General features: G+C 38.5%; 1 protein-coding gene across 1 annotated transcript in view; it reads left to right on the top strand.

Annotated features, from left to right (window-relative positions):
• LOC121909176 (vertebrate ancient opsin-like) overlaps positions 1–22,171 on the top strand; it is a 63,155-nt gene extending 40,984 nt beyond the window's left edge. The window contains exons 3-4 of the mRNA XM_042429619.1: positions 1,474–1,707; positions 20,217–22,171. Coding sequence (XP_042285553.1) covers positions 1,474–1,707; positions 20,217–20,498 — 516 coding nt within the window. The 3' untranslated portion in view covers positions 20,499–22,171. The remainder of the gene's footprint in view (positions 1–1,473; positions 1,708–20,216) is intronic.
• The last annotated feature ends 5,270 nt before the right edge of the window (positions 22,172–27,441 follow it).

The following is a 27,441-nucleotide window of genomic DNA, read 5'->3' as shown; positions in this document are numbered from 1 at the left end:
ATTACTAACATTTGTTAATTAGTACTAAACACATTATGTGCTTGTGCCCAAACCACCGGTGGTTCGGACCAATCAGTGTTGCGAATCCAGCCGCCTCACAAGGTAAGACGGTGATAGACGGTGATAGGCAGATGGTTCATGCAATCACCTGCCAGGTAATTTTTGAAAGTGCCTGCCCTTATCCAAACAGTTTCCAAGGATGACTTCACAACAAGTCATCAACAGCAACAGATTACTAAAAACAAAGTGCAGCTGAGATAACAGTTTTGCAGGTACTATGTTTGGTCATTAGTCAAATAACAATAATTATTGGACAAATTAAAAATTAGACCTGATGATGGCGCTAGATGAAAAGTGAAGGTTTCACCAACCATATTACAAATCATCCAGTGGGGACAGTGAATATCTGTACCAAATTACATGGCAATGCATCTAATACATTTCACTGAAAACCGCAAATGGTAGCACTAAAGGAAAAGTCAGAGGATCACCAGAGTTATTAGGGATCATTCTCTGGGGACCATGAATGCCTGGACAAAATGTTATTTCAATCCATCTAGTAGTTGCTGAGATATTTCAGTCTGAAAGTGGGTCAAACTATGGGTAGTCTGAGTAATCACTGTACCATTTAACGTTTTCTCTGCAATTCATGGTGGCGTGCAGCAATGCAGAGGCTTCTCTAGCTCCAACCAGGACCTGCGCACCTAATTTCGTTCCCTTCATGTACCAAGATGTTCTGGAATGACAATAAATTTCCTTGAATCCTTGAATCCAAATACATTTGTTTAACTCAGAGATTTATTTAAAAACTGTTTTAATTGTCTGACTAATTGTGTTCCTGCTCCGGCTGACTCCTTTTTAGCATTGTTGCAGTGTTTTGAGATCTCAGTAATTAACTTGGTGAGAGCGATGTTTTCATTACCGCTAGGAATGGTGGCCAAAACCAAACAAAAAAAGACCCAAGATGTAATTAACCAGAATTACCCTTTAATTTGTGAGATCCTGTGTGTGTCCCTGTGTTGATGTTAAAAATGATTGTGTTTCTGAGGTCAAGATATCCAGGCAATCAAATGATCAGGTAACAAAGTACTCTCTGTACTGTCAGTCAGTTTCTTCTTCTACTGCCTCTGTCTCACTCCTCACTGACAAGGGTCCTTCTGTGGATGTTGAGATGAGTTTCCCTAACCTCTGTGTGTTTCCTGCTCTCTCTCCACCTCTCCCTACGCTTTTCAATCTCTCACTTCAACCCATCTGACCTGTATTCTTTTCTGTCACTTCTGCATTTTACTTCCTATACTCCACTCCTCCTTTTCTAACAGCTCTCTCCCAATGAAGAAAATCCAGATGCCTTGTGACAGCAAAAATCAAAAACCTACACATCTGAAAACATCGTGTTATCACAGAATATTGCTAGCTCATTAATATCTTATTTCTAATCCTCCCCTCCTCCTCCTTCTCCCTTGCTGTCTCCAGGTGAGTGGGATCAATCCATCGATGAGCAGGAAACGAGAGCAGCGCGTGTTATTCATGGTGGTGGTTATGGTGATCTGCTACCTATTGTGCTGGCTGCCATATGGCATCATGGCCCTGGTAGCCACCTTTGGGCCACCGGGTCTGGTCACACCCGAGGCGAGCATCATTCCCTCAGTCCTGGCCAAGACGAGCACGGTCATCAACCCAGTCATCTATGTCTTCATGAATAAACAGGTGAGGAAGGGCTGGCGCTGGGGTCAGTGCCTTTTATCTTTCACTGTCACAAAGTGACAGGCTGAGGACATCTCACCTACTGAGACCAGTCATCTCCACTGTTTTCAGGGTAGTTTGATATAATGGAAATGAGTCCATGTTTTATATTCCTATCAGATGTTACACTGGTGCCTTCTTGACACTGAATAATCTAAATTATGTACTTCTGTGTGAATGATGAATAAGGTGTTTTTTCACATTTAAAATGAGCTATTTGCAGATTTGAGGAAATACGTTAAAGCTTGTGTAATATAATTTTGCAGCGAATGTACCTAATCTTCTACCTTGTCCAAGTTGGCATTTCTGAGCACCTCAGGCCACATAATCCTTATTATGTAGCCTAAACTTATTATCTTTAATTGTTGTTATGGGAGGCCTGGCACTATTATGTTGTATTTGCTCTATTCCTATATTCTATTTAATTTTAAGATGCCCATGAGGACATAAATTAAAACTGACATAATGAGTCCATGTCAAATGCCCCTCTTAGCTATCCTCATTTCACATTAGGCTTATCACTACTACTGTCACTGTAGCTACTGAAAAAAAAGTGATGCTTAATACATATTCTTTAAAAAGTAATAAGTAGTAACATCAACCTAAAAAAACCCTCTATGGTTGAAAGTTTCAAGACCATTACCCCTCTAACCACCTTTGTATCACTGATCACTGGTAACCACACCCAACAGTGATGTCATGATGTACTGGATTACACCTGTACAATATTACAATGGGGTGGTAAGTTGCTCTTTAAGGCCCATGTAAACTTGACTTCACATTTTAGTCAAAAAAATGTATTTCTTGATTAAATATTATTAATATTAATATATTAAATTAATATATTAATATTACATTAAATATTAATTATTAAAAAAGCAACAGTGAAAGTGATATATATGTGTGTGTGTCTAGGGTATTATTTATTACGAGTTAGGGTTGGGCCTCCTACCATCATAACAGTGACTTAAAAGCCGCACTCCCCCACCAGTCCACACCAACACTGCACCCTGCCACACTACCACACAAAGAGACACACTAATTTGGTTTGGCCAGCCCGGATGAAATCTGCATGCCACACAGTAAACTACACCAAGCAGAGATTGACAATAGCCACAGACACTGGAATTACAAAAGGACAAAAATGTTATCATTCCAATGTCTCTGCTATAACATAGAAAAATGTATTTATTACCTTTTTCTTATATATTATTTTATTATTTGGTTACTTACTAAATGTTGCATAATCGACAGGATGGTGTGTATGCAAATGGTCATGAAGATTCATCGTCTGTCCATCTTTTGCACAGATTACATTAGCACAAATCCTGAACACCACTTCAGAAGTGTTTCTTGTTCTCCTCTTTCGTTAGGCCAAAACCCAAAGTACTGCCAGATGGGTGAAGTGGTACCTTTTTAGGAACCAAGTGTGTCACCACCATAATGCATGGTGATTTGCCACCATCACTGATCAAAATATATATATATATTTTTTTTTTTTTAATTCACTGGTATATTCTGCAGTTACATCACTATGACTAGTATTTAAAAGAAAATATATAATCAGATGATCTGCTTAATGAGGTAGCTTAAGCACAGCCTATAGGGAGGAAAAGTAACGAAAGACTGGGTGAGTAGAGCAACAATATCATCGTCCATTGCAATGTGTCACTTTGGACATCATCATATGCCAATTTGGTGGACATCGCCCGACCCTATTACAAGTGAAAATTATATTCCTTCAGGTGTTCATTAAGTCAAACCTCGTTAGGAATACTGTTATAATCTGCATTTTTTTCAGCAATAGCCATTCATTGTATTTACATTCTGTAATTGCCTTTTGATAGTAGTTTTCATTTTTATTGGTGGAGTCTGCCATTCCCGTGTGAAATTTAGATTGCCTTCTCACACACACTCACACACACACACACACACACACACACAGGGGATTCATAGGAAACAATGCATGCATGATGGAAAATTATTATTTTTTGATTAATTTAATGGAAAAAATGGCCAATTATTGACTGACTTCTTTATCAGAACAAAGTGAGTGTGTTTGCTGCACTGTAAACAGCTACACCAGTTGCTCATCTGTTGTATTTCTGACAAAGTAGCTGCTCATTAAGTGTTTGCCCCCAGAATTCTCGGACGTGTTGTACTAAACCACGCTTGCTATTTCCACCATAACAATTGGTGCTGCCAAATCAACCAGGACTGATATCATAAGGTTTTTAACAGTTACCAACTGTCATCAGATTGAGATTCAAATGTCACCAAATCCTCAAATGTTAAATAATCAAAACTGTTGGAACTCTGGCAGGTTTACAGTGTGTTTATGTGGGATCTTAGTTTTAGTGAGAAACTTATTGAGAAAATATGTTTTCAGGACCTTTTAAATTTGTGTTTACATAAGTTCAACACAGCCAGTGGAAGAAATTCTGCAAAGACATGACCAACGTGGGCCCCGCTCATGCTCTTTTGGAATGAGGGCCAGAGAGACAGGATGAAAGCCAAAATGCAGCAAGGGTTGGAAAGTGAACTCCAACATCAGAAATGCTTCATCAGTCATTCTTCGTGTTCTACCTCCAGTGGCCAACATATGAACCACATCTGATTATAAACTAGCTGTATACTTATATATATATATACATATATATATAAATTATTGATTAAGGACTAGGGGACACACAAAGCCTTTGTATCCAAATAATTAATCACAGCAGACCTTAAAAGTAGTGTCACATTTATCATGCAACTCTCGCTTGTTTGTGTTGTTTAATTCAGTCCACAGGCTGATGCAAACAAGCATATTTTTGTTGAATCATTCAGTTGGAGCCTTTTTATTTAGCAATTTCAGATTTAGCCAAGCCAGCACTTAAAGTCTAGAACAATGTTTGAAATGGATCCAAGATCCTCTTTCCTGAAAATTAGATTAGGCTATTTCCAGCAAAGGTCTGTGGTGAATTCAAATCAGATTTAATGAGACACATTGCCTAACTAGTGGGAGTAGTGATGCTGTTTTGCCCCAAAAGGATATGCTTAGAGTGCAGGTATTGTTTAATGGGGAATTCCAGTTGCTTTAACTAGGTCTTAATTTCCTGATGTTTTCTATCACAATGATTGATTGTGTTACTTGCTTCAGTCTAGAGCTTTGGATACTGTAGCTACAGTTCACTGCCAGAGCAATCTACAACAGTTACACATCTATTAATAACTTTGATTAATTATCATAACATCCACATTTTAATTGCTCATTTCATATTTGTAAACATTGTTTACTTTTAAATATACTTTATTAAATGTTTGCACAGGGCACATTTACATACATAAAAGTAAAAAGGACATTCAATAAAACACATCATTAACAATAATAATACAATAATCATCATCATTACTCTTAATCATCAATCATAAATATACATTGTCAACAATAATACATCATTAAATAATAGTGTTAGAAAAAATACAGTACATAAACTTACAATGTTGTGTTAACATTGTTTTTAGAGCAGAGGTTTAAAAAAAGTATTTCTGGTACATAAATTAAAGTTTGTTTTTGTTTCCTGGTGAAATATTGGATGTATTTACCTCTTCAGGCCTCTGAAATCCTTCAAATAGAACAATATGAGAAGAAATGAACTCATTCCTTGTTTAACTGTCATCAACTCAAGTCCTTTCTAAGGCTGTAAGTTGTTACATGTTTAAACTTTTCTTAATTTAAAGAGGTCACAAGCCAAAGGGGTTGGGAACCACTGCCTTGGAGGACCAAAAACCTCCAGGTTTACTGTCTGGCAATTTGTTTGTGATAACCTGATTAACCATAAATATAAAGCACAACAACCAATAAACTGCAATGATAAGGGCCTTAAACCTGCAGTGTTCATTACATATTAATGAATGTCCGTTACATTCAAGCCCTTGCCAAACAAGTTCACACAATGCTGATTTAGCCTATCACCTCTATAAATCTCTCTGTATTTCACAGTACACAGTTTTTAAATCTGATGTGTGTGGCAACTTTTCCTAGCGCACCTGAAGTGCTGGAAGTACACATTTCTGTAGCGGAAAATAGGCTACAAATAGATAATTACCTCATATGACAACTCCATGATGTTTTTTCCCCCTTTGCCCTTAACAGAGCACTCCTGGGGACGGAGGAGATGGGGTGGGGAGGGATCACTGTATGCAGGCGTCGACAGTGTATGTGTAATTACTCACAATTCCAGGAGGGGAATACAAAAGTCTTGCACTGCAGCTTTAAGACGACTCTTGCATCATTACCTAATTTTGAGGCCTTGTTTTGACATCTATTTTTAAGGCCTTTATATTATTACACAGCTGATTTTTCTGATGTTTTCTGCCTGTGTTTCTACAGCCACATTACCAGGTGTGTGATTACAGCCGCTGCAAAAATGTCCAGATCTTACTTGTAATTCCCACAGGAAAGTTGACACGAACATACGACAGGTTGTATTTACAGAACATCCCATATGACATGAACGCAGCATCAGCGTACTTGCCGGCTACCTCATGCGGCAACATACACAAGTTTTAAGCAAAGGGTAATCAGAAAATAGATTAAGGCAGGTCCTGCTGATGTGAGTATATTTTGGATTTTTCTCTCTGTGTTTTGGAGAGCAGTACAGATGGTGAATGGTGAAAAACAGTAAAGAAAGCGACTGACATTTAAACAGAAAGTGAGGAAAATAAGGGCCTGGTTGAGAAATATAGCTAAACCTTTCTTGGTGTTTTCCTCCAAAGGCCTTCATATATAGCATGGTTATTGCAGGATTTTTTACCATCTAAATTATTAAAGTAAATCTATTGCTGCATTTATTCAGACATTAATTATTTGCTGTTTTTCTGTATTTCCTCTCAGAATAGGAGACCATAGATGTTGGACAAAATGTATGAGCTTCCTAAATGAGATTTGAGGAACTTAAGACCTTTTATAAAATGAACACAAATTGAAAGCAAAGTACTGCAGGTAACTTTTTTCCACAGTTGACTAATGATAATATCAATTTCAAAGAGTGAATGCTTTTTTGTTTACGACATCTAACGCCTATTACTTTGCAAGGTTTTCCCTGTCTATCTAACTCAATGGCGGGCTGCCTTTGTATTATTGGCCGCCACCTTTGTTGAAAATTCCAACATACGATTTTAACAGAATGAAAAAGGCGGAACTCAACTGTGAGGGCAGTGCAGCAGTTCATCTTCAAAAAAGACAGCTGTTGCAAGCAATTTTTGATTTAGTGACTAAATAATTACCTTTGTGAGAAGAACGTGAAGTACGCTGTGAACTTTCTACAATGTCACTCAGAGACTAATGTTAGCAGAGCGGAGCAGCGATCAGCAGTAACAAACGAGACCAGCTGACCAATTCACACTGCAGAATTAAACAATGTAAACAAACTCTGAGGTGAAGAAAATAACTTGGTGCTCAGTCTGTTTCACCTCAAAATCAATGCACCCGCTCAGCGTCTTGGACAACGATGGCTTGCAGCAGAGAGGCTGCTCTCCACTGATGGTGGCATGACGTTTATAACAACACAGCAGAGCACTCCACCTCCCTCATTTTGTTATTCTCACACAGGCAGGAGACTGATAAAGATGCTTTCAAATTAATTCATTAATTAATGCAGTTAACTTTTTGAAATAAAAAGGCTGCAGACTATTTATCTTATCTGTCAGTTATGTTTCATATTGTATTAAGGACACCAATGAATGGTTTGGCACACAGTATACTGGAGCAAGAGACTGAAAATAGTGCAAGCTTTTATATTCAATCAATCAAAAATCAGTTTTGAGAATAAATTATATATCAAATCGGCACCCAAGTATCATGATAGTATCAAATCGGGAGATAAGCACTTTTGTCTGTCAAATCATGATTTTTTTTCATGTAAGTGCATGACATTCGAAACGTGTGCGGACAAACTGAATACACCGCACCCCGCAAGTTCTCTAGTCTTTGCCATCTCTGTCTCAAAAAAATCCAGGGAAAACCCTGCTTTGATTTAGGATTTATTTTTTCCCCAATGGATGTACTGTACTGTAAGATGGTTTGAAAGTTCCAGTCTACATAAAGTCCATGTTTTTTATACTTTCTTATAAAGTTGCTCTCTCAAGTAAAGCTCTTACCAAACATTACATTCCGACTTGAGTTTTAAGATTTAAGATTGTCTTCCCCACTGGGGCAGACTGATAAAACGTTTTACCTCAATGTAATCTTTATCATCTCATTCCACTCTATTAAATGAAGCACAAAATGCTATGTAAGGTTTTAAAAAATATTCCCCACAGATTCAGGCAGTTGGATTTCAAGTTCTATACAGAGAATTATATAGTGCTGTTTATTGTAGAGCAAATCTTATCAGTTTCCAAAGTCACTCAGATGTAATATCTTGAACTGAAGTTTAAACTTTCCTCACAAAGTTACTGTCAAGAGTTATTTTATTGTGAAGTTTTCAATATAAAATAACACCCTGTTCCAGATGTTGCTGTCATGTGGAGATACAGGAGCCTCCTTCTTCTATCTCACACACCCTTCCTATTCAAGCCCCACAGCCGCCACAGCTACCTAACCTTACAGGGACATTTACGCCCACACATCATCGACCTCATGACAGCCTGCGAGGGAGAGAAAGTGGGAGAGAGGGACACCAAATGTCCTGTATGTCATTTTCAGTCTTCAATTCCTCCCAGCCCGTTACTATGGAAACTGTGAGTTGAGGCGAGTTGAAGACTAAAAATGCTGTACAGATACAAGTAGCAGCTGGTGTGTGTTTGTCCCATCATCGATCAGAGCCGCTCACAGCCAAGAGACCTGACGTAGACGTCAGGAACATTCATGGAAAAACCCGGAAATTGTGGGTAAGTTTGCACTGAATCTGCTTTTTTTCTCTCTCATTAAATGTTATTGTTCAACTTTGTGTTCATTTGCAACTTATGGATTATTACAGCCACAGCCCTCTGTTCATTTCAACATCAACATTTTGGATGAATCATGAAGTTAATGGAGCAGAGTTTGTTGGGCCCCTGCAGGCTTAAACATTAAAGTTATCTTATAACAATTGCAAATAATACAGCAAAGGTCATATTTAGGCAAATACCTGTCAGCAGTAATTGATTGGTTTGCCAAGCCCCTCCCCCCTTAGTTACTGTTGCTATGCCTGTCAAGCTTTCCATTACATATGGCACGTATGCAGTTTACAATGATAACAGGGACAGATTTATTGTTGGGAATTCTTAGTCATTTTTAAAATATAATGGGTCATTGATTTCAGAAGGAGGTAGACAAAAGCAGCCCTCTCATTTCTAGCACGACTGTCAGTTACACCGACTGGCAGCTAACAAGAAACCTTCCCTGTTAAAGGGGTTTTAAATATAATGGCTAAAAGACTGAGGCTACATGTTCCAGGTCATGAGTAAGCATCCTCACATCAGTTGATGATTCATGTAGCTAGAAGACAATTAAAGAAATGAGGAAACAGCATTGTTCTTATATTGCTATTCAGTCCTTATTTGTATGATAAGGAAAATATAAAGTCAGATCAGACTCTTATTTCATTGGTTAGATGATTAGCTTATATACCTGGACACGCAAGACAGAGGTTAGATTTATGCTTTATTCTTAACATTTTCAAACTGTGTTTCAATTTTAATTTAACAAGAGAAAAGGCTTGTAGGATAAAGCAATGTGTTTTGGCAAATATAACGCTATCACCATTAATATTCTCTGGGGTTGCTGGAGTGTAAACCTATGAATCCAATAAAGAGCAGCACAGAGCTGCTAACGTTACCCTGCACTCTGATATAGTGGCAAACTGGACCAGCTTCCACAGTGGGGAAAATACTACACAGTGGATGTGTTATTGTGAAAAGGGCTTTTTTGACATAACCTGTAAACCCACAAAATGTAATAAGCTTATCTTATGTTCCTTGACTTTGGCAGTAACACTACTTTAAGTTACTGCAGTAAAGTTAACCAGAAGTACCAATGTTAGCAGCTTATGTTAGAGCAGATAAACGCACCTTGTTTAATCAATTCCTGACACCTTTGCTCTTGTGCTCTTGGAAAGGCTAAAAAATGTAACCATCCTCCGAAGACTTCAAATGCTGAATATCTCTCTTATTAGAACTACATGCACGCTGCTTCAGCATGGAGAAATCTAAAGCTTGGCAGGTCTGTCGTTCCAAGTTACAGCTGCTAAGATATGACTGGACCAATGCTCTTTGGGGGAGCTGTTTAGCAAACATCAGTTGTTAAGCTACAAGACTTTTCAAGGCTACATCAGCCAACTAGCAGAGCTCTAAAAATGCCAAATTACCTGTGCACAATTTATTTGCAGGTGTATTATTAAAAACGACTCCATGACTACTTATAGGCAGGAGGAACAGTCTCATAAATAATGAAACCATATGTCAAACAAACTGACGGGTGGAATGATTCCAACATCTTACAGTTTTACTGCTGAGAACTGCTTCATCATGGCTGACAGTTTGACAGGCCTTGCGATTTTCTACGTGATCTCCTTCATCAGTTGTTGAATAATTGAGTTGTAAAGAGAAATCAGGGCCAGATTATTATTTTATATTGACATATTTTCTCATCATTCAGTTTTATTCCATATTTTGTAAACCAATATTTATGATAGGTAGAAGCCTCAAAAACAAGGGCTTATGGACCACCTGATAAACATCTAGGAAGGGTCTCCTATTTTCACTGGAGCCATATTTTAAAGACAGGTTCACAATTTTTCAAGTCTGTCTTAAAACAACAGTCAGTTGTGCAGGCCTACATCAACCTCAACAATGAGGTTTTCCTCACTGTAACCATTCCCTCTGTTCATACTGGCTATTAAAAGATTTCCTTCAAAATGCAAAATATAAGTGATAGGGGGCAAAATGGATGTTAAAATGGGGGCCAAAATCCACAGTTGTTTTGTGCAAAAATGCATTTAAAAGTTGATGTGAAGCTTATATGAGGCTTCAGCAGTCTGAGTTAGTCATATCAAGTGGATATCTGACACATTTACAGTCTTTTTTAGCATCAAATTCCCTCTTTGTGTTTCCCTGTTGAGCTGCGTTGGAAGTATAGTAACAAAAAGAGAGACTTTGGCACTAAATATGAGGAATGCTTACACCAAGAAAAATCTGTTTCAATGTTCATTTGGGCACCTGACTATTTTTTTAAGACAGACTTGAAAAATTGTGACCCTGTCTTTTAAATTAAGGTCTTTCTCCTAGTTCATCAAACTCAATCAGCGGTTGACACTGGATCTGTCTTTATCAAGACGCATCCAGACTGCCACACTCATATGTCATAATACACATACAGTTAGTCAGCTGCAGTCTGTTGAACAGGGACAGTAGAAGTTTGTTGTGTTTTGCTTGGCCTCTTTACATGAATGAGCTTTCCCTCAATGGGGCACTTAATCACTGTTATTCAAGAGCCAGTTTTGTGTTTTGCTTTTAAATTTTAATTGACTTTCTGTGCCCAGAGAAAGTTTCCAGCCACCGACAATTACCCAACCAAAATAATTTAAACAGCAATTTGAGGAATCTACAGCATGGCAGTTGAACAGTGGACACTCTTGGCAACTGTGGCCCCAATTTGCGCAGGTTTCACGGATGTAAAAATAATCAAATTTAATCTTATACTCTTTGGAAGAGGAACACCGGTATATTATTGCATTGGGCTGTGATGAGACAAGTTGTTTGTTAGGACAATGGCTCATGTTATTATAAAAATCCATCAACATTTTTTTCGAAGTGTTGTATCATTTTTTTATACTCTGATGATGACAAATTAAGTGATTGTGATTAAGTGTTTCAAAATTAGACGATATGGGAAACAATTTGCCAAAAGTCTTACAGATTGTGATGCAGGTATATTCAACAACTGGTCAAGGAAGAGGTTTTTTTTTTTTTACTTTATGGTAATAATTGTGTTTGTTTTTTCATGCTAAACTCATGACAGGGCAGTTGTGATGTATTTAATGACAGTTTATAAACTAGTTTTCAGAAAATCAATCATCATTTGACCTACATCGGAAATGCATTTGTAATATGATTTTGGGAGCCTTAAGGCTGACTTACCTCATACTTGTTATGTACTATATTATCTTCATGTGATCATCTTTTTAATTGGAAAATTTAAATAGCACCAAACTTTAATCTACCCCTTTGGCATTACACATAATACTGTGTATGAACCTTTGTCTGCATAGTTACACTACTTTCATGTTCTACTTGTAGTGACTCTTGGATATGCATTGTTCAATAAACTTCAAAGAGGTAATGAGTTTAATGAATGAGAGTACATTTTTTGCATTCCCCTCTATTGTTTGAGCAAGTGTAGCATCAACTGTACAAACCTCTTAAACCCATGATAATACACCATAAAGATCTGAAACCTATCACTGCAGATGGTTAGCATGAATGGCTGTGTTAACAAGGCATAGCAATAATATTATGCAAAATGAACTAGCCTTACTGCTTCATTTCCCAATGGAAGCCAAAGTAGAGCCAAGTAATATTTACAGTGCATACACTGCACACAGTGTATGCTTACTCTTGTAGTTACATGTAAGCATGGTGCATCTGAAAAAGCTGTGATAGGAAAGAGTAACCATCAGTGTTGGTAAAACATTGCTGCATTGCCTAGGACTTAAGTTTTGTCAAAGAATTGGTTCTTGTTTGGTTTCCAGTGAACTGCTCATTTAACCATATCAGCATCATGTCACTCCACAAGCCAGCCACTTCAAACATGATGACGATAGGACATAGTGTTAAAGGCAAGAGACAGACCTATTAGGAAACATTAAGTCAATGGCCCTCCACATCATGGAAATAAGATGTTGCAGGATATCTAAAATGTGAGACTTAGAAGTTCAAGCTACTGATTGCAGTGTGAGGAAATGATTGATACACACAATATAAACACAGTGCAGCCTTTGCTGAATTGATAATGTGCCAGGAAATCCCGAGAGGAAATAAGATGATTGTCATTCTGTTCACATGTTCCTGTGTGACAGTCATTATTTTTCTGGCGAGAGCTCTCAGATCTATTAATTTTTATATTACATTCTGTGGTCTGCGGGATACTTCACAACATCAGGGAGGTTATTGGATCAAATTAAGCCACGCAATTGTCAAATGAAGAAGTGAGTTATCTGGTGATGCCCTTAAAAGAAACTTAATGCTTCCTGTCATTGACTCACTTCATTTAGATTCCTTAAACTGCATTAAGTATAATGTACTGAGGTGACTGACTGTCAGCAATTAAACTCTTTTCAAACAGTGATGAGAACACTGAAAGGTTTTTGATATTAGTGTAACAAAAAACTCAATTAAAGGAGTAGGATCAGTTCATTTTTGCATCTAGCTCTGCAGTCTGGAAATGCAACCACTCACTGAATATGAAACACTTTGTTTTGGATGATATTAAAGTGAGCTGGACTCTCACACAACAAACAAAAGTGATGTCTCACCTTGCAAAGCCAACGTGTGCAAAATGCTAATGAAACTCTTTGTGCACAGTCACGTTGGTGTTGAAAAATACTAGATCTGAGCAGACCTTCTCTGCTTTAAAAAATTGATGAACACCTTATAGTCTGAGATGATGCCTGACATTTGACCATAGAGCATCAGACCAGATCATAGAAAGCATCACCCAAACCTGATGTGACCACTCCGAGATGGCCCTTCCAGAGTCACCTCCAACCTCGCTCTCCAAAATACTGTCAGTGCATCTCGCTCCTTCCATCTCCCTGTCATGCTTTATCTATTTATCTGTCATTGCCTTCACCTTTCTCTTGACCTTAACCCTGATGCCTCTGTGTCTTAACCAATGTCATCCTCTACCATTTATCTGTTGTCTTCATCTCCCTCTTTACCATCTTTCTAGCCCTCCTCAGTGTGTTGTTTGGACAGCTGAGGGGAGCAGGGAGCGTGCATCAGCACCACTGAGAGGTGTTGATCGTCTCGTTTTTTTTACATCTTCTTGCTAGCCTTCACTCTTGGATGACCTACGGGTTACAGACAGACTGACAAAGGGGACGAATGTATTGCTTATAGATACATTGTGAGGAGAATATCTGGTTATGTCCTGAGGCATTTCTCTCTCTCTCTCTCTCTCTCTCTCTCTCTGTCCACCTCCTCACACTCAGCAAACATTTGACAGGCTGTGATGTGCAGGAGAAGTTCAATGTCAAGTCAAATGACTACGAAATTCTCTCGAGATGAGTTCATGGTGTGGAAAAAAAAAACATGTCTGAACAGTTTTGAGTAATGCTTTAGACTTAAAATGACTTAGGTTGTCATTTAAAGGATGAAGCTGGTGATATTCTATATTCATGTTACTGTTAGCAAATTCCACAAAATGACCAAAACCAACATTGCTTTAGTTTGCGCTTTAGTCTCTCAATATTTTTTCCGACTCATCCTGTCTGTGACTCTCAGCCTCAAGCCTGTTTCTTCCAAGTGAAGATGTAAATCTTTAAAACATGGTATATTTTTATACTTGGTATACTTTTTTAATTTATATTTTAAACTTAACTCTCAACCCTTACATATTGTTCAAGTTGAATTTGACCCATTGCCTGAAATTGTATGACTTTTCCTAAAGTGTACTGTGAATATATGAAAATGGAAATATTTCATTTGTTTTTATTTTGTGCAGCCAACTCAAAATAAACTACTGTGTCCATATTAACCAGAGCAACGATATGGCTCATTAATGTGGTTTTAATAGTTTCTATAAAACAATGGAGATCTATGGCATAGAGGAACAAGATACAGTATATCAGGCTTTGTCTACACAGGCAATACTTGTTAGTAGGATCAATTAGTTGTTGGTTTTGGTCTTTTCATGGGTTTTGTTGACAATAAGAACAGTACAGAATATCACCTGATACATGTAGGATATGGGTAGGGGCTGTTGCATAAAGAATTATGGAAGTTGTCTCAACTCATTTTGGCACTGCTTTTCCACACTTGTGCAGGCCTGCATCAACATCACATATCTACAGTGTATGCTATTCATCATCCTATTACTTTTATTAATCTCATTTTTTAATGTCTTTTGATCAACTCTTTATTTTGTGTTCTCTTATTATGTTAATATATATAATATTGTTCACAGTTGAAATGCTATGCTGTGTGTGCATTTGATTTGTATGGTATCCCCACTTTAACAGGCTGTGAAAGAGTTTCGTCATATTTTGCTCTCATGAGAAAATGTAGTAGACTATAAGTATACATGAAACTCAGGAAGTATACTAAGTATACTACGTTTACTCAAGAGTGGCGTCTTCAGAGCCCACATTAACAGGAGCTTGCGAAGAGAACCTGAAAATAGGCTAAATTGTGATCTGTGTGTTGTCAGTATGTCTCTCTGTGCACAGACATGGTTGGAAATGCCTAGAATTTCAAGTATAGCCAAATACCCTGAATGAATTGTTATGCTTTCAACTTGCTGCTGGGGTGCTCAATTATTCAGAACCTTCCCGTCTGTCCATCAGCCAGACTAGATACCTGGACTTTGAGCTGGGTAACACAGGAGCTCTGTGTTCTGTGGAGGTTGGTATAAAATAGGAAGATCTGCATGAAATCACAATCCTGAGACATCCAGATCTGTTTCACGGATTGAAAAATGTATTCAAGGGTCCATTCACTATTTATTATATTCTGACAGATGGTGTATACATTTCAATGCCTTACCTCTGTACCTTAGAGACAGCTTGTCCTTCCTTTCCAAAAAAATATTTCATGTGTTCCGACTCTTGGTGCTGGTTAGAATACAGTGTTTGTGGAGACCTGTAGTGGTTTATGTTATATCACTGAAACTATGTTATCAGTTTGAGATGATGTGTTTATGGAAATATCTGTTGTTGTTTGGTCTTCCTTAAAATCTTATGCAGATTGCAAGCTTGCACAGTAGAATGTTAAACTAAAAAACTCACTTTGTGGTTGTTTATCATCATGTGTTAGTAAATGATGTAAAATATATGCTGAACTGCTGCTTGTTAAATGTTACTGTGGATGGCAAGGTCAAAGCTAACTGAAAAATAAAATTTTACTACTCAGCTTACTAGTCAAGTCAATTTATTTATAGATCGCATTTAAAACCAACAAACCAAGTTGACACTGATCTCCCTTCATTTTCCTTCCATCATTTTTGCTCAAGTACTAATCTTAGCATTAGCAAGCTAACAAGTTATTCTAGCTTGCTACTAGACCTATTCAAGGCGAAAGAGAAGTAACTCATTTTCTGGCTGTGATGTGCAGAAGAACTAGTCTTGTTTGCTAGAGAGGCTAAATAACTTACACAAAAGTGCAACTCAATGATCAACAGAGTGTATTCATTTAATTCTGCACAACGTTTAAAGGTTTTATATGTAGAGTTGTGAAGCAATTTACATATATTAATGTTTTTTTTTATTGCCAATGAGTGAACAAGTAGTAATGGAATGTAAAAAATGAGAACCTCCCTGACTTTCTCAGTTGTCTGTAACATCCTGTGGACTGATTTCTATGTGAAGAACCCGGGCTGGATTTTCCGCAAAAATCCAATGAAAGTGACGTTTTTTGTGCGCTCCCGAGTGCCTTGCCTCTCTCCCACTAACGTCAACAAACGACCGGCATAACGACACAACAACACAACAAAAATGTCGCTAGAAACACCCTGCAGATATTAGCTCTCCAGCTAATGAGACAGCTAACTGCCTCCGTCAACCACTACACATTTCACAGCAAAACACCCCTGCAATGACAAGTCACCTACTCCCAAGCACACACAGCTAGAACATTATTTCCTCAACAAAGGAGCAGAAAAACAAGCTCCAGAGCAATAGCAGAACATAGCTTACCCCTTTTGTTGTTCCTCTTGGTAATCCAAAATTCGTAATAAGCACACATTTCACAACAAAACCACAGCACATTGTTCCCCAGCTGCAGCGCGTCACTCCCCGGCCACAACTACCGGTGTTAAGTAAACACGGTTGCAACACGGTGCAAAACACAACAATTAGAGATTATGTAATTATGAGAAGCGTAATTGAGGAAAAAGACATCACCTGTAATAGTTCCACGCTGTGAGAAAACACACCAGGACGTTGACTGCACCTCATTTAACAGCCATAGATGTCACTAATGAGAAGGAATTTCTGATTCCGAGATAAAGAACCTTTAAACCTGAGGAAAAGTGACAAGTGGTCGATGGAAACAGAGTTTGAAATGTATGTTGATGCCAGGTGTGAATGCATCCTGATCAAACACAATCTCGACACAAGTGACCTGGTTTAAAAGGGGTCCTAAATCAGTAAACTATGTGAGAGACTCAAAATCAGCTTTAGTAATTGATTTTTAAAGGCTGCAGGTTTTTAACTTGATTAGAAAGAAATCTAGTTCATTGTTGGTCTTTAACTTGTGACTCTCTCTTCAGCCATTTATTTTGATCTCCATCCTATCACACACAGTGTCTTTTATCATACTTCAAACTAAATTTGTGAGGAAGAACCGTTGACTGTATATAAATATGGACGTCATGACAGCTCCCCAAAAGTGAAGCCAAAACATTTCGATCACCCCCTGTTGGCTGGCTGCAGTATAGGTCATAAATCACACCCCCTCCATGTTGGCGAATGGGACATGAGCTAAACTTAAAAAATCAAAGTACACGTCAAATAAATTTTTCCCAAAGATGGTTCCTGTCATTTTGGGTAGTTCTTATCATGCTGATGTTTTGTCCAAGTTCTCCCTTTTCTGTTATTTGAATTACTTATTTAAACCTCCGATAGGCAGCGGGATGGTTGAGGGGGCGCTCCCACTGGCCATCACCCCCCCCCCCCCTCCCCCCACTCTACTGTGCAGACTCTGGGTCCAAATGACATCACACAAGCAATGAAAGCTGATATTTTGGCTTCACTTTTGCATAGCAGCAGGAAGTGGAGATGCATCATCTGTATTTATATGAAGTCAATGGGAAGAACAAGGGTACAAACTGAAGGTTACTTGGAACCTTGTTCCATGAGTACAGGTGGAACCCTGCAGGCATTGTGGGCTTCACCACTCTCTCTGCATGTTGGCCCTCTTACTGAAGTAAGAGCAAGTACCAGTGCATTAGTGATAGACAACAGCTTCAGAGAAATCAAGTCCGGTCAAGAGCACTGAGAAACAGCTGGCATAGTGCCGATTGCCATTACCTCCCACCTTGTAAAAAACGATTTACCAAGGGATGGCTGTGGCTGACCACATTTCTCCCACTGAAAACCCACTTATGGGGAAAGAAATTGCTGATACATACAAGTTCCAAGTAGAATGTGACAGGCCAAAATAGGTTTGTGGTAAGAGAGCAGTGGCTCTAATGAGCAGGTCAATGGGGTTAAACCTCACACCACTTCTGGACAGAGCACACATTCTCTGAATGGTACACACTACAGATCACAACCCTATGTTCACCAGCCAGTCACGCAAGTCAAGGCATCCTCATCAATAATTGCATTCTCCTATTACAGTGGTTCGCACAACTAGTGGACTGGTCAAGGTGGTGCTATCCTCAGCTGGATCATGGAACTACTAGAATGGCCATAAATCAGAAGACCTCAGGCGTGATTGTGTGCTAACTCTAGCTCCTTGGCCTAAAATACCTGTTTTTCCGCATTCTGCTTGTTGATCTACATTCTAAGCATTTCTCGCCAGAAGCTGAGGTGCAGTGGCCCATTTTTATTTGGCTGATGAAGTGCAGCAGGACCCTGATCTTTGCTTCCTTTTTCAGAAGAGGTTATATGTAGCCACAGCCACCTCGGAACAGGAGGAAGAAGACACCACTGTTGTTGGTGGCAGTGACACCAATAGTTGTTGCCACTGCCACTTTCCGACTGACCACAGGGAAGTTCTTCAGAGAGAACATGAGAGCTTTTCAGTGCAGTCTTCCACACAAACTATTAGTCAACACTGTAGAGAAGGTTATATGGCGTAGCCTGTGTCACACAGTATTGACGGTAGTCCAGTGCTGGGGAAGTGTTAGTATAAAGGTTAGAAAGGCTTGTGACTGGAAGGTCGCTGGTTTGTTTAGTCTGGAGAGGACACACAGAAACTGATCACAGAAACAGTTTGCACACAGAAACTGGTCAAAAAAGCTGCTTTACACATCTTAAAGAGCAGCACCTTCCTCTCCCTTATTACCATCTTGAGCAAGACCCGTAACACCCAAACTGCTCACAGTGGAGCTGCTGAGGGGCCAACACAGCAATCTGTGGTTATACTGGGCAGCTTCCGGCTGTGAAACTGTGCGAGTGTGAAGGGAATTTCTCCATTGAGTGCGATAAAACAGTAGGCCTAAGGATGATCTTTGTTTTTCCCCATAGGTAATTCATTGTCTTTCACCCTTTTTGCTTCCTCTACTGAAAGCGTCTTTTTGCATTTTACTAAAGTTGTACAACTTTTGGAAGTGATTCAGTGGGTCCACCATCTGCCACTTGGTAACTTCGACTCTGGCATGCAGCCTGTTTCCCGTTTTGATTCACACACCTGGTTTGTCTTATGTGAATTGTGCAAGGCAAAAAAAAAAAAACTATCTGGGGAAATGATGAGCAAAATGCAAATTAAGCCTCCCAAAAGAGAATAAAATTATTTTTTGGGAGCTTAACAGTGCGTAGTCCTCACTCTTTTGTACCCTGCAATGAAATTTTTTTGTCTTGCACCTAATAATTTACCTGGATGTGCATACACTTGGTCCGCCTTTCAAATGCGTATTAAACCAATATTCTCTCTCCTTCTCATAATTCATAAAGTTGCACTATGAAAATTATTAAGCACATAGTGGGAAAGTTCAGTGGTTAGTTTACCCAAGGAAAAATAACAGATTAGGCAAAAAAATGGGATTGGCAGTCTCTTGTTCTCTTCCTCTCTCACCCTCAACTTGCCACTCTCTGTAAGACAAAAATCATTTATCCAATTGAAAATGCAGTTATTCTTCCCACTCATGACTGAAAATGTAATGAGGCAGATTTAATATAATTTAATATAATTTGGAAAATTTACAAATAATTTGTGTCCCTTGGCATATTGTTACACATGAAAAGGCTGGCGACACAATGACCCAAATGACAAGAGAAGTGTCATGGGAAGCAGGAGGAGGACCAGGAGAGAGAAGCCGAGTCCAATCAGTCATAATTATTTGTAATTACCCCAAAGATTCACTTGAGAGAGAGTTTAAGAGAGATGGGAAAAATTATGAGGCAAATTAATTTCTTATTTCAAAAGGCAGAAACTTGAATGGGAAAAATTAGGTGATATCTGTCTGTCTGGATGTAGCAGTCATATTCACTGTATTCAGACAAGGTCAAGCAACCAATTACAGCATTACTCTTCTTGTGTAGTCTTTTCTATTTCATCCTCTTGTCTAATTTTGCAGTATAGTATGTTTCTGATCACATGCCTGTGTTGTATGCTTGCCCCAGTTTTACAGATGTTTCCAAGCACTGCTGCATTGCGAGGCTCCTCGACGAGGCTCCAGCTTAAAGAGCTCCTCCAAGGTCGCCACCAAGGCCATAAGGGGTGGGCCAGTCACTGGCCCCCGCCGTACCAACGACTTCCTATTCATGGTAGCCTCCTTGGGTCAACCAGCTGCCACAGTGCCCCAGCTGGGTCCAGCCTTTGAACCCACCATTGATATCACCAAAGCTCCATCTTCAGACAACAAACCTGTTGTAGTATCACTAGTGGCCCACTTTGATGGGTGATGATTGGCTATAACCATGAAATCCCAAAGCCCCCAGCCAGAGAGGCATTAATTGTGAGACAGGTGGTGTTACCAAGGCTAGGAGAGCTGCAGCCTGTCAGTCCAGGTGTATTTAACGCAGCTGTTCTGCCTCAGCTCTGCCCCGGCTATTAGACATGATGGACCAGTAACAAAAGGGAAATCTTGGACTGCCTTTGGACACTATGAGCAGAAATCAGAGGCAGTAAACCTGCAGAAGCAGGCAGTTTGTATTTCTCTGCAGACAGAAAGTATATATCTGTCTAGCTAAGAATGAGCATTTTAAGGATGAGAAAGCACTATCAGATTGTTATGGTAACAGAAGAGAAATTGAAGGGATCATTTATTTTGTGAGTGCAGAAAGAGGGATAAGATGTATTTTTGTATTGATTAGTTAGTGACTGTGGTTACATGAAGTTGAAGACCACAAGTCTTTCCTAAAGTAGACAAGATAAAAAAAATATACAAGAAAATAGTCAGAGTTATAAGAATGTACTGGTAATGATTTTTAATGAAGAATCAGTCTTTTGATCTTTTATTCCCTGTCAGTAATTTTTATTTAATTCATCACTTGACACTTTATAATGCATAAGTGGTTTTCAATTAAGTGGTTTAATAAGTGGTTTGTTGTACATGTAGCATTGCTAGCATGCTAGCTGCATTCATGTTTTTTGTAAGAAATAGTGACTTCAGGGTCACAGATAGGTGCATGTTGGAGAGTAACGGTATAGTTTCTTCAATAAGGACTGTGCATGTACACTGTTTGAGTATGATATGCAAATTAGGTCAGAGAAATGCAGTAATGAGAAATTGTTGAACTTCTCAGTGGTATTTGGTAATGTTCAGTGGATAGCACTGATGCAGATACTTGGTGTAGCCCAAAAAAGTCCTAGAAAATGTATGCTCCTGTGAGATCAAACTTTTTGGCTGTGCTGGGTTTGGTCAAACCCAAACTTCATGGTACCCTGCATAACTAAAGCACAGTTGGGGTCACAAGCCCCCTGATGTAACAGTCATCTTCAAACATCCATGAAACTATTACCAGTTCAGTGTCCTCGCTCATGGGCACATAGTCTGCAGTGCATGTGGACAGATATCAGCATCTACTCATAATTTACACGATATTCAAACTATTTGCTTCCTCAAAAGTCTGTTTACTGTGTTTAGCAGTCTTTGAGCAATTGGTTTAATCACAGAAAATGTAAAAATCCTGACAATAAACAGAAATGCTTCTACAGTATTTCCCAGAGTATGACAAAGGACGTTACCTAAGGCAACAAATATCTTATAAGTGGGATAAGTTCTGTATATATTGTTTGCCATGTGCTTGTCTGCATCTTGTTCAATTTTTTGATAATTGATTTGATTCTTTTTCCTTCTCATAATACAATGACAGCCGGGGTTTCTGAGAGCAGTGCATCAAGACTGTGTTGTCAGTGAATGTTGAAGCTATCAGTGGTGTGGTACTTTCACTACTGCATACGATTACAGTGTGTGCAATTTTTTGTAATTCACTTCTAGCACACTATCTGTTTTTGTATGTGCCATCAAGATCTTGTATACATCAATGTACAGTATGTGAGTTGATACCAAAGCTGAAGAAATTTAAATATTTTTTGAGGGGTGCTGTCCAATAAAAGTTTGTATTTAAAACAATGTAGTGTTTTCTTTGATGGACGATTTCTTGGTTTGGAGATTGGAGTGATCAAAATTAAGGAAGTTTAAAGTGTAATATACAGTGTATGTTAGGGGTGTAATGGTACACAAAATTCACAGTATGTATCTCGGTTTTGGGGTCATGTTTCGGTATGATTTTGGTACAGCAGAAAAAAAGAAAGGAAGAAAATAATATTTTGGTCCTTTATACTGAAGAATGTAAACATCCAACATTGGCTCACTGGCCAAAACTATTACTGAAACAGTTTAGTTTTTCTATAGTGGAAACTATTACTGAAACAGTTAAATTGTGCTATGGTGGAAAAGGAAAACAACCCTTCTGTTTTCTGCAAGGAGTCAGGACACCTGCTGGCAGCTGTTTTATGCTGATTTATAGTCGCTCAGAAGTGGTTCTTACAACACGCTATCTGACCACGTTGGAAATCAAATGTGTTTATAATTGTTCAGAACGGCTTCACTCCAAGGCGACCGTCAAAGAGAAGGGAGGGGGACGAGGAGATGCAATATTGTTTAAATATGAAGATAATGGTGCATATTTTAATAATAATGATTGCAGCGACATAACATGAGCATGGGTAACCGGGGTAACCAGGATAACTTGGCTAAGCCGGTGAGCACACATCCCTGAGCATGCTACCCGTATGCTACAGGTAAGTGGTGCACTGCCAAAATGTTATGGGTGGAACTCAAGTACTAGAATTATTGTTCCACACATCGGAATAAGTGGATTATTAGACTATTTTGACAGTAATTGTTTGGGTCAGGGAGCATACCAAACCAAGGAAAGTTGCATACCGAACATCCTGTGCCGATGGGTCAAGATGAATACACAAACCATTACACCGCTAGGTATATGTCAAGTAACATTGTATATATTAATATGTAATTGACCACTTGCTAACCCTCCCCTGAACAGTGATTCTCCAGTCATAGCTTAGCAACTCTAACCAGGCACAGCAGGCCTGTAAAGCCATCTCGCCACATGCTGAGGTGATTTGCATGGGGGTGTATGTGATTATGTATATAGCTAAAGAGTTTGGAGGGTAGTGTCTTTTTTTGGAGCCTTTTTAAAACAAAACATTTAATTAGATAGTGTGTTAGTCTGATATAAAGTAAACTGCTAACATTAGCATATCTGGCTAATTAGCTTGCTACCTTCAGTAACCTAACCATGGATGTATTAAAGAGAATGTAATCCAGTGTTACCTCCAAGACCAAGAAGTATTTTATGTGTTTCAGGTTACGTTATAAAAAGCCTGTTATGATAGCTTATCCACTGTGTAGTTAATTAATTAGCTAGCTGCAGTTGATAAAATTTGCTAGCAACAGTTAAGATGGCAAAATCAACAGTCACTGGCTAGAGATGAGAAGCCTTTGTTTGTCTGCCTTTTTCTGAAATAAGGACCCAAAGATTACTGATAATTTTGAGTGGTAAATCTACCACTGTTATTATTATAAGCTGCATACGTGCTGCGCCAGAACAGAGAGCATGACAGGTGTAACAAGAGTAATCAAGGGTACGAAGCGTAGCAGTTGTGCAAACATCACCATTCAGAATGCAGTGAATGTTAAAAAAATGCAAATACTTCACAATTTTACAGGCAAGATGATATCTAAAGAGACTTCATATAAAGGCTACCTGGGTTGAACCTAGCAAGCTGCTAATTCAGTTATCGTCTGTAATGTAAGAACCAGATTTTCCAAGGGGAAAATCAGCCTATGTCCAACCTGGTCCCAGATTTTTTTTTCCTTCACCAGAGAGTTTCTATCAAGTTTGAACTACTTCCAAGTAGTTTATCCATCCCACGTTTTAAATTCACACACAGAATCAAAGGAGTCCTATGACTACCTAATTTCCGAAATTGTCCAATACAATCTTGGCAGTCTTTTTAAGTCAAGGAGACTGTTTTCATCCTGAGTCTCTCGTCTTAAATCTTAAATCTCTTAATCCTAGTTTGCCTAAACCCATTCAGTTATAAAAACACATTTTCATCTGGATACAGCCTAGAGAACTCAGGGTGAGATAAGGTTACCTCTTGACAGCTGAACATAAATGCAGTGTGATGCTTTTGTTCTGCACTGTATCTCCTCTAGAATAGTTGGAGAAGAAATACCTAAAGGGCAACCTGACAAGCAGCAGTTATATATTCATGTATGATGGACATCTTGAATATGTATTCATGTGTATTAGAATCACTGAAAATGGAAATTGTTTGAAATAAAGACTCTTACTATAAGCACTTACTTGTGCTAACTAAACTTGATGTATTTTCAATTGACTGAGGTCCTTAATATGACTACAACAGTCATGATATGAACTGGGGTTTTCCAAATTAGTGTGACTGGCAAGTTATATCATTCATTAATGGATACACTATCAGTCTTATCTGTTCTGCTCTAATTTGCTGTTCTATTATGGGTAGTAGATATTACTCTATGGACTATGAGAGACTTTGCCCTCATATAACCTTTGTCTTATCAATGGATAACAACCAAAAGATTTACAAGAACTGCACAAACTAACCCATAAGCTTATCCACTGGAGACTGAACTGGAATTGGTAGTGGGACTTCAGGTTGAACAAATCTGTTCTCAGCACTGATTTTAAATCTATTTCAGGCTTTGGTACGCCTTTAGGAATATTCTGCTAATTGTTTTTGTACAATGCTTGGTCCTTGGTCTCCGCTGTTTACTATAAAGCCCCTGGTGAGCACAGATAAGAGACACCCCAATAATCAACATGGCTGTAAGACGGCATTATGGCAATGGACTCCATTAACCAGAAGCTCTAGGCGTAATGTCCGATTAACCAGTTGAATAGCCTCTAGACTGGAAGGGAACTGGGATGAGTAGAATCCAAATGACCTTTTTGTAGCCAACCCTTTCAGCTTTTCTCAAGAATAAAAGCCAGTCAGTTGTCTTGATAAACAGTTGCCCCACTAAAGGCCTGCTTCAAAATTGATTTCCCTCTCTCTCACACACTTTCAACACCTCTCTGTATCTCTCTCTCTCTGACTTTTAGCCGTGGATAATGTCAAGAGCTCCTTTATTCAGTCAGCAGAGCAAAACCAGATGGAAGAGATGAAAAATTGAGATCTGGCCAAACAAAAGATTTACAACATTTCAAATGTCATGAAAACTACATTGATTTACTTTCACAAATTACAAATACATCGTATTTGCCCTTTTCTACATAAAATAATTTTCACCATGAGAGATTAGAAGGATAAAAAGGAGTTTTGATAACTCAACCCCATTTAACAGATTCTTCAAAAATAGGTCTCATTATATTCATTCATCTGTAAATTTAAAACCTTTGAACAATTCAATTTCATTTTATCCAAACCCATCACAACAAAGATAGATGAAGTCTATATATGTTTCCAGCCATGAGTGTCACGTTTCCAACTGCTAGTTGAGACAGTTTTTAAAAAACGTAACGACGATCATCCCCTAACCTCATGGTTATTTTTGTAGCCATGACAATGAAGTGATGAAGGTCACCTAACTATGAGGAAGTAGTAACTTTAACCCACACCACATGTTTCTCTAACCCTAACAAAGTGATCATTTTAAACCAAACCATGATCGTTCCCTCTTTCCTTCTCTTGATTAATCAATTTATCGTTTGGTCTATAAAATGTCAGGAAATAGTGAAAAATCACAGTTTATTACAATCAGATTTCTTGAAGTGATGTGTCAAATGATGTTGTCATGATGTTGTCAAATCAATATCAGTCTAAACCCAAAGATATTCAGTTTACAATTATATAAAACAGAGAAAAGCAGCAAATTCTCACATTTGAGAAACTGGAACCAGTGAAAGTTTGGAACATTGCTTGAACTAAAATGATTAATTATCAAAATTGTTGCCAATTAATTTTCTGTTGATTGACCAATCATATCAGTTCTAGACAACAATTCCATTAAGATAATGAAAGGTAAGTGATATCAGCTGCTCATGGAAGACTGGACTTCACAGCGACAACAATGGCATTATGGTATGTAGCGTAGTCCAAAAGGTGGGGATGTCCATTCATAAAGTTTATTCTTGACAGTGAAGCACTGAAGAAATCTGTTTCTTTACTACCACCTGTTTCCTGCAGCACAGGTGGTAGACTGTTTGTCTGTGACTCCTACCAAGCAAGGCAGACTAAAGCGATTGTAATATCTGGCAGGCTGCCCTGTGACCAGTGGGGCAAGCCAGCACTCTGATGATAAAACACATTGTAAATGAGTGCAGACAGCATAGGGGATTCCACAGTTAATTGATTAAGTCCACTGCCACCTGAAACTGCCCACCATGAATTTTCTCACGGGTTTATACCTTAGACCTCTTTTAGTGTAAGGCAGGACATGTGCAGACCTCATCCCAAGAGTAGCAATAGGGGGGTAATAGAACATTTTAGAATCTCATTAAAACTAAAAAGAGATCATCCACTGGGAATCATGAATGCTCTTTGTTCATTTTTTGGAAAGCTGGCAATTATATTTTGATGTTTCTTTTTTATTAGTGAAAAACGTCCTTATGTTGGTCTAGACAAACTGGGTTATTATCTACAGTAACTGTGATCAAACCTGGCTGTTGTATTTATGCTAGCCTATAAGAGTCAAAGTGTGTAATACAAAAAGACGGGAGATCACTCCAGCTAGTAGTTGCAAATCTGGATCAAAGTGTTTGACCGAGAGACCATCTGACCAGTCACCATCATTGGGCCCTGCCACTGCTTCAATTATGCTCAAGTTTTAATTTTATCAGTCAGCTATCCTGTAAGTATGCTGTTTAACTGAGAATAGACTGTAGGGAAAACAGGAGGGTGTTGGGGGACATCTTATTGTAAGTCCTATCAGTCTGGCTGATCTACAACTCCTCATGTTCCTCTGGGATGCCTGTAATGAAGTAATAAGTAGAAAGCAAATGCAGAAGCAAATCACCTTTTGCATCAGTTTGATCAACAAATTTTGAGGAAGTCTCTTCTCTGTCTCTGAAGAGTGTCTGAGGCAGGGCGATGCTGTAAAAGAACATTCAAACTCAACATGTGTGTGTTTATAAAAGGCAAAAAATTAAAAGTAAAAAAGAGCTCCTCTCAAAAATGATGTGACCTTAATTCTACACTACAGCTATACAAGCTATAATTTCCATTTTCACTGTAACTCTCAACAATAACAATAAAAGAAACAACTGATTGTAACTCTGCCATCAGGGGTACATGTACTTTTATTAGTACAACGATGCATTTCCATGTTTT

The sequence above is a fragment of the Thunnus maccoyii genome, chromosome 12, assembly GCF_910596095.1.
Source record: "Thunnus maccoyii chromosome 12, fThuMac1.1, whole genome shotgun sequence".
NCBI classification, from domain to species: domain Eukaryota; kingdom Metazoa; phylum Chordata; class Actinopteri; order Scombriformes; family Scombridae; genus Thunnus; species Thunnus maccoyii.
This window is presented reverse-complemented; position numbering and strand designations above follow the sequence as displayed.